This window comes from Pinus tabuliformis, chromosome 7 (assembly GCF_031772625.1).
Source record: "Pinus tabuliformis cultivar Carrire ecotype Pingquan chromosome 7, CPIR1, whole genome shotgun sequence".
Taxonomy (NCBI): Eukaryota; Viridiplantae; Streptophyta; class Pinopsida; order Pinales; family Pinaceae; genus Pinus; species Pinus tabuliformis.
In genome coordinates this window covers 1,127,982,780-1,127,991,668 of record NC_142293.1, presented here as the reverse complement: position 1 = coordinate 1,127,991,668, position 8,889 = coordinate 1,127,982,780, and the positions used below count along the sequence as shown (strand labels likewise).

Here is an 8,889-nt window from a genome sequence, read left to right as displayed (position 1 = left end):
GCTGTAGGAGGTTGTTATCAATTGCTATAGTGCCTTTCATATTTAGGAAATTAGATGTAAGATCCCATGTTTTTGATAATATTCTCCCTATTTTTGGTGCCTGATCTTTGAAGATGCTCTTGTTCCTTGAGAGCCAAATTTCCCAACAAAGAACTGCGGGGAAACATTCCCAGAACCAATTTATCATTGCCTTTTTCTTTGTCGAGTAGGGCTATGTCTTTTTTCCATTCTCAAAAGAAATCCAATTTTTTTTTGGAGAAATTTAGGTTGATTTCCATGGGGCTTGATAGTTCTTTCCAACACTCTTTTGTTCTTGTGCAGTCCAGAAAGAGATGCTAAATAGTCTTTTCTTCCTTTCGGCACATCGAACACCGAGATGGACAATAGAAACCTTTTTATTTTAGGTTTTTAGTGGTGAGAATTTTCCCTTTTAACAGGGTCCATATGAAGATTTTGATTTTAGGGAGGCTTTCAATCTTCCATACTGACTTCCATGGTGTCCACTCTTGTTGGTTTTGTTGTTCTTGAAGGGCTGTGTAGCCTGTCTTAACTGTATAGTATCCTCCACTTGGATCCCATGCAAAAGTGTCTTCTTCCTCAATGCTTGTTGGTGCTGCTCCTTTGAGATGCTGTCGAAGACTGTCCCATTAACCTTTCAGATGTAGGCAAATTCTTGTAATGTGCCATTCTTGCCAATTTCGATTTTCCCATATAGAGATTTAATGTAGAGTTTTCATGCCTATATCATTCATCCATTTTTGAATGTCTTCATGGCCCGAGTGGAGGGATATTGGTTCCTTCCCCATAAGTGTATCCTCCCATATCAAGACAATTTTACCATTGCCTGGAATTTTAGATATATGTTTGCTGATTAGAGGTATCATCTTCTTCACAAGCTTCCAAACTTGTGTGCATGGTCTTGTTGGAATATTTTCTGTCAGTAAATTTTTTCTTGGGTGGTTCATATATTTTGTGGCTAGAGTTTTTTCCACTAGCTCTCCTGACCTGTTATCATTTTCATATGATTTTCTTTCCTAATGCAACATTCATTAGGTCAGGCAGTCTTATATATATGCCTCCTTTTTCATACGACAAAGTTACTTGCTCCCATTTTACCAAACTAAACTCTTTGTTCTCTTGTTTCCCTCCCTGCCAGAGGAAGCCTCTTATTATTAATTCCACTTGCTTGTGTGCACTTGCCAGTGCCAAAATTGTAGCATATTGATATATTGGGAGCACTGTGAGTAAGGCTTTAATTAGAATTACCCTGCCTGCCATGTTCAACCACATCATACCCCACTTTTGGATTTTCTCATTCATTTTTTCAATTTGTTTGATCCATAGCTCTGCTTTTAGATTATCTTTTGAGATAGGTAGTCCAAGATAAAAGAAGTGAGTCCATCTTTCTTGGATAGGGATCTCAAGGATTTGTGAGATTTGTTGCATGGTTCTAGGAGAGGTATTCCAGCCATAAATTCTACACTTAGTGTTGTTTAAGAGATCGTCAGAGACCTGCAAAAAATTATCCAAAACTTTTTTAAATCTTCAAGCAATTATGCTTGAGGCACCTCCCAACAAGAGTGTGTCATCCACAAACAAAGAGTGGTTAATGCTTTTGATTCCTTTTGAGATTTGCAGTCCAGTTATGGTTCTTTCTCTCCTTTGTTTTTCCAGTGCTCTACTTAGAGTATCTGCCATTATGATATAGAGGAAAGGAGATAGAGGATACCCTTGTCTCAATCCTCTTGAACTTTGGAAGATGTCACTTGGTATTCTGTTTATAAGTGGTGCTATCCAAGGGTTCGTGATGCATGTCTGGATGACCTCTATAATTTGTTTTGAGAACCCAAGTTTGTTTAGAACAACCATGAGATATGGTAGGCTGACCTTGTCAAAAGCATTAGCCTTATCTAGTTTTATGATAGTTCCTTTTTCTTTTCTTTACATTCTTGAGTGAATGGCTTCCTGGACAACAATAAAATTATCGATGGTTTTCCTACTTGGAACAAAGCCTCCTTGTTTTCCGATATTATTTCTGGAAGCACTTTCTTGATTCTATTTGCTATGATCTTTGTTACTATCTTATGGGAAGAGTTGCATAGGGAGATTGGTCGGAATCTATTGAAAGTGGAGGGATTAGATTCCTTTGGAATTAATGCCAGATAAGAAGATTTTGTGTTGCCTCCATTTTTTTTTTTTGAATATGTTCCTTACCATTCTTAAGAAGTCTTTTTTTATAGTTTGCCAATGTTGCCTATAAAAGGCTATTGTGAATCCATCTGGGCCTGGTGCCTTATTTATGTGGAAGCTCCATATTGCTACCTTTACTTCTTCTTTTGAGATTTCTTTTATTATTTCTGCATTCTATCCTTCTCTTATCTTTTTTTTGAGTGTGTTGTAGGAAATTCTCATAGTCTTTTGTTTCTTCATTCGCCATCAGGAGGTTGTTTTTTCCCTTGGAAAAAAGTCGTAATTTCTATTAATATATAAGAAATTACATTTTGTAGATGCTAGAGCATATGCATATGGAGGCAAGTTGCCTATCGAGTTCAAAAGAAACAAAAAAGAGTTCAGATATGTATCTCCACGCAGGGAGTCATGATAACAGTTCATCTGTTTCCTGTGCCTGTTCTCTGTATAGAGAAACTAAATCAAAATTTGAATTCTGTCTCTTCTCAGAGAGAGAATGTAAATATCAAAATTGGTACCATATGTCCTATATAGTTCATCAAGTGCAGTAAAATATAAATAGCATAATATATACAAGAGTTATGCAAAATAAAGGGCTTATAGCCCATTGTCTCGGAGCTCCATAAAAGGTCTGTGATAATGCTGGTGGAAAGTCCCATCAATCTCTTCCTGTATCAGCCAGTCATCACTCTGTCTAAGCGCTGCCTCTTTGGAAAGGAAATCTGCCCCCGAGTTTCGCTCCCTGTAAATGTGATGACAGGTAAATGAGTCAAAAGTAGAAATCAATCTGTGAGCCTCATCCAATATATGCCTCAATGAATATGCATTGCAGTGAGATGCTCTATTTAACCAATTGCAAACAATTTTGGAATCCCCAAAGAGTTGTAGATGTCTGCAATGCTTTTCTAATGCAAAATGAATGAGATGTTTTGCAGTGCATAATTCAGCATAATTGTTTGTTCCCCTCCCTAATCTCATTTGTATTTTGATACAATGAGTTTCATTCAGATAAAGTATGGCTCCTCCACCACAACCCGCCTCCTGAGCAGAACCATCAAAGTATGCCCACGGTATAGACTTGTCAATGATTTCAGGCTTGATAATTCGGGGAGGGGAATTGGAATCCTCCTCGGGTAGGAGATCAAAATCTGCAATAGTTCTGATCATGATAGCAGGCTAGTGAGGTATCTTGAAGTTAAAAATAGATTGATTTCTTGCAATCCATAGTGACCAGCATATAAGAAGAGGCATATTTCTGGCTTTGCCATTGTGGTTTTCACACCATAAACTCCAGGCATCCATTATGTTCCTGCCTTGCCAGTTTTTTAAGCATGGATAGTGAGCTATGATGAAGTTCCATTGTTCCTTGGTGATGGGGCAGTTTAGGAAGAGATGTTCAGTACTCTCCTCATCATTACGGCAGAGTTGACACCAGAAAGGACCATGGAAAGATCTTTTCATCAAATTGAGACCTGTGGGAATCTTGTCAAACAAAATATTCCACATAAGTAGACGGGTTCGAGGAGCAGCTTTGAGCTTCCAGAGTAATTTCCATGTAGGGTTGATATCCTGGGGTTTGTAAGGTTCCATCAACCTTAGATATCCATCCTTGGGAGAGTAAGTGCCGTGCTTTGCAAACACCCAGACAATCTCGTCCGGCCCTTCAGTTAGCCGAATATGTGCCTGGGTAAGGGCTTCCGTGTAGTCATACCAATATTGATGCCATTGAATAGGAATGTCCAGATCTTGAGCTGTTTTCCAGGCCTGCTGAAGTAAGGTAGAGTTGTTGGTGTCTCCAATATGCCTGATATGAGTGATATCCCTGTTATGTAAGTACCGTAACAACTCTGCTGGCAACCTGTGCGCATTGCCACAGCCAATCCATGGGTCTGTGCCTATACGGACTGCATTGCCCTCCTTGATTCTCCATGTTATACCTTCCCGGATGAGAGGAATAGCATTGATTACTGCCTTCCAGATGTTGGATATGTTGTTGTTCACCCTATGCTGTTGTCTGAACCAGTCCATCAAATCCACAGGCCAGATGTATTTTGCATGTGCCACCTGGGTCCAGAGGCTATTTGTAGCAATAAGTTGCCAGCCGAGCTTTGCCGCCAGAGCTTTGGAGAATAAGTCTTTAATTCCCCAACCGCCCCATTTCTTGGGCTTGGCAATCGTGTCCCATTTGACCCATGCAAATAATCTGCCCGGTTGGTTACCTTTCCATAGAAATCTGCAGCATAAATTTTGAAGTCTGTTCAATATACCTCTTGGGATCCAGGTAAGAGTCATCCAAAATACAGGTGTAGCTTCTATCACAGCCTTTATGAGAACTAATCTTCCCGCACGAGAGAGATATTTGTGATACCAAACATGTAGATGCTTCTCCACTTTAGCAATGAGCCAGGTCCAGTCAGCGATCTTGTATCCATATGGCTTGAGCCTAAAGCCCAGATATTTCAGTCCATCCTCCAATTTCTGTAATGTGAAGGGGAAGTGCTGTGTAGTAAACACGATCTCATGCTGTGTGCATCCAAACGCTGTAAGCGTAGACTTACTGTCATTAATAATCATCCCCGTTGCCTGCTGAAAAAGATTGAAAATGTTCTGTAGGACCGTAGTATCCCCAATACTACCATTTAAGAAAATGAGAACGTCATCAACGAATAAGAGGTGGGTAAGAATACAGTTCTCAATGATCTTGATACTAGCCAAGAGACCTCTCCTTCGTGCTAATGTGATAGCTCTACTTAATCCTTCCATGATTAGTAGGAAAAGTAGTGGGGAGAGTGGGCATCCCTACCTGAGACCTCTCTCCAAAAGGAAAAACGGTGTGGCCTCCCCATTTAATAATACACTATAAGAAACATCCATGATGCAACACATTATCCATTTAATATATGAATAAGGAAAACCAAGATGAGTCAGTAACAGTCTAATATAGAGCCAATTTGTTCTATCAAATGCCTTGGAAAGGTCCACTTTCAAAACCATGCCTTTCAGTTTCCTCATCTGTACCGAATGGAGGAGTTCCTGGGCCGTGGCAATGGCCTCATGAATCTGTCTATGTTGTAGGAATGTGAACTGTTCAGAGGAAATATGGTTAGATAGAATAGGCTTAAGGCGATTTACGATGATCTTATAAAGACAGTTGCAGAGTGATATGGGTCTGAAATCATTGAAGGAGGTAGGATGGTCGGATTTTGGGATAAGGGCTATAAAGGTGGATTTGATGGTAGATGAAATTCTACCCCTCCTTCTGCAATCCTCCACAATTTTGAGTAGGTCATCCCCCAGGATTTCAAAGAAATCAATATAGAATTCAATTGTCCAACCATCCGGGCCGGGGCTCTTGTCTTTCTTGAACCATTTGATTGTTGCCTCAAGCTCTTCCTTCGATACTTCCTTCATCAGGTCCTCAACATCCTCCTATTCCACGAATCTAGGAAAGTGTTCGACAATCCGCATGATTTCCATAATATTAGCAGCCCTAGGGGCCTTGTATATGCTTTTAAAGTGTGTAGTGGCTAGACTAGCCAGATCCCTCTGTGTTGTGACTGATTGTCCCTGATCATTTTGAAGTTCCCAAATGGTGTTTATGGCTTTCCTACCATTGGCAAATTTATGGTAGAACTTGGTATTATCATCACCTTCAGTGAGCCAAATAGCCCTGCTCCTGAGTCTCCAGCTCTCCTCTCTTTCCTTCAGTATTTGGGATCGCTTCGTGATGAGCGAAGTGTAGTGTTCTTTGCTTTCCAGTGATATGAAAGTTCCATTCGACGAGTCCTCATGTGTGGCAATGGCCTGCTCTGCTTCCTGTAGAGTGTTATAATCATTCTTTCGCTTCTGATGTGCCCAAGCTTTAGAGATCCCTTTCAGTTCTTTTATTTTGCGGATGAATCCTTCAGTGTGGTTCTCGTGTCCCAGAATAGGATTGGACTGCCAGAAGTTAGTAACCATCTGAATGTATGAAGGGTCCTTGAGCCAAGAGGCGTTGAATTTAAATGGGACTTTTGTTCTCTGATTTATGTCTTCTAACTCCATATATATAGGACGATGATCCGATATACCTCCGGTTCCAACCCATTGTCTGATACGAGGATGGGTATTTAAAAATGCTTCTTTAATGAGATATGTATCCAGCCTCCTAGCCAAAATATGTTCTCCACTTCGATTATTTGTCCATGTATACTGTTTCCTGGCTGATGGGATGTCCACCCACTGATGCTCCTCCAGAAAGATTGAGATCATGTTAGATAAGCCATCAACTTGTGCAAGGTGACCCCAAGATTCACTAAACCCATAGAGAAATTTAAATCCCCACCAAGTATGATGTTGTCAGCCTGCAGAAAATCTGAGTCTAATAATCTTCTCCAGAAATTTTCCCTATCCAAACAAGGTCCATATACATTCATAATACGGACTTCTATTTCCAAAGAGCAGGCATATATGTCCGCACCAATATATCCCCCACCTCCCCAAATATTTCTGAGATCTACAGATTTGTTACAAAGACTGATAGCAATTCCCCCTGATCTTCCAGTTGCGTCTAGGGCATGGAAAGTCCAATTCGACATCCATGAATTAAGAATGGGAATAAGGGTTTTGGCTGAACAAAGGGTTTCTTGTAAAAAATGATATCCACCAGATTCAAAGTAAGGAGCCTCCTGAGTGCTAGTTTTTTGGGAGGGCTAGCAATCCCTCTACAATTGAAAGAAAGAATCTTCATGGAGGGTGTGGGAAAGGGCCATTCCTTGCTCTAAGGGCCCTATCAATGGTTTTCTATCGCCCAAGGGCGACCTCCTCATCTGCCGTGTGCCTGGCTCTAGTAAGATGTGATGGGCACCCCCTGGAGGGTTTGTGTGAGGCAGGGGCAACTTCCAGATCCAATCCAATCACATCACAACCTCTATCCCTTGATCTAGATCGAAGAGAGTATCGGGGGGATACTGAGGGAGAGGGGAGGGGTATAGGGGGGAGGGAGGATGAAGTAAGAGATGGATGACAGGGGGCAATGATAGGGGGCGGGAGGGGAAGAGTGCAATGAAGGGAGGTGGGGGGAGCCCGTCCCTGGGTACCTAAAGACGATTGCTCCAGAGGGGAGGTGGAGGAGAAAGATGGAGATATGAGGGGAGGGGATTTAATATAGTTTAAATTGGATGCAATAGCAGTAGTAATACCAGATGAAGGAGTAAAGAGAGAGGAGGATGTAGATGACATACTCGGTGGAGTGATGTCCTCCTTGGCCGGACTAGTGCTCGATGGTGGAGGAGACGGTGGAGGGTTTGTAACTTCGGTACCCTTGTTAATTCCCTCTTCATTAGATGACCCTCGAGTGTCCTCTGTGGCCGAGTTTTTCTTCACCAAATTGACATCCTTTTCAGGCTCAATTGGAATGTCTCTGCTCGGCTCCATTTCCATGTCCTATGTTGTACTCTTATTCTTGCGATTGAGAGGACAGTCTTTGAATAAATGCCCCACCTTATGGCATCTTCGACATCGATATGGTATGCCCTCATAGTCAATCATCTGCTTGCGGGAGGTATGCCTCCACTGAATAGTAATGTGCTCTTGAAGGCCTCCTCGAGTATCCAAATTGATGAGAATCCTGGCATATGCCATCATACCCGTGGATTGGTAGGATTTGTCATGTTCCATATAGGTGCTGATAGTGTTTCTGATCTGCCTGAAAGTATCCTCAGACCAATATTGTAAGGGAAGGCCCAGGAGCTGAATCCATACCGGTCCAATGCCAATTTGCTCAGTCTCCAGATCAAAAAGAGGCGTCCAACGTTTTAATAGTACCGGGGCATGTTCAAAATGCCAATAGGAGGATAAAACCCAGTTTGTATGATTGGCTCGAGCAAATATTAGTGCAAACCATCCCCTCACGAAAGTCTGCACAAATGGGATGTCCACCATGGTGGCCCCAAACCTCAGATGCCCAGGTCTTCAGATGAGCAGCTGTGTAATTCCGTCCTCTGATGCGCCCTACCAAGACCCTGTCTGCAAAGTCCATTGTTTCTCCCCACTGTATGTCTTCTTCCAGCCTGAGAATAATATCGTCCGCCTTGGACTTGTGGCACATGTATTTCTTTTTTGACCCCTGATAATGAGACTGAAACGGTACCCGTACCGAATTAGGGCCCGAGGATACAGGGGTAGGGTTAGGGTTTGATGAGGTGGGGTTAGGGTTCCCGGCAACAGAAGGTATGGAACCAGCGAGCGACAGAACGGAGGTGAAACTGCCAGAGGGTGGAGCATAGGTAGCCGGGTGAGGTAAGCCGACAGTGGAGGGAAAATAACTGGTGGGCACAACCTGTGGGTCAACCTGTCGGGGTGGCACCTCAGAAATAGGGAGGTCCAAACCAGGGTTAGGGTTTAAGCAGTCAGATACGAAACCAAGGGTAGCTGGGGAAGACGGAGGTGTTGAGAGTGACGGCCATGTGGGCGGTTCATTCGGGAGAACAATAGCATGAGGCTGTGACGGTTCCACATAAGAAAATGTTGAAAAATTTCCGGAGAAGCCAGAACTATACATACCTACAGATGCGTAGTACGTGGACTGCCAAATGGAGACCACATCCATCGGATCTGCTGAATAATCAATGGCATCAAGGTCATCCATGTTGATAGCTGCACCTTGAAACGGAGGAAGCCTTGAAAATGCTGGTAACGGAGAATGAAAATACAGTAATG

General features: G+C 42.3%; 2 protein-coding genes across 2 annotated transcripts; both read right to left on the bottom strand.

The window, feature by feature from the left end:
• Positions 1-2,787: 2,787 nt before the first annotated feature.
• LOC149251484 (uncharacterized) lies at positions 2,788-3,357 on the bottom strand. The gene has a single exon (XM_089453901.1). It carries the CDS (start codon positions 3,355-3,357, stop codon positions 2,788-2,790), a length of 570 nt encoding a protein of 189 aa, XP_089310027.1.
• Positions 3,358-5,619: 2,262 nt separating this feature from the next.
• Positions 5,620-6,441, bottom strand: LOC149251483 (uncharacterized). The gene has a single exon (XM_089453900.1). It carries the CDS (start codon positions 6,439-6,441, stop codon positions 5,620-5,622), a length of 822 nt encoding a protein of 273 aa, XP_089310026.1.
• Between the last annotated feature and the right edge of the window lie 2,448 nt (positions 6,442-8,889).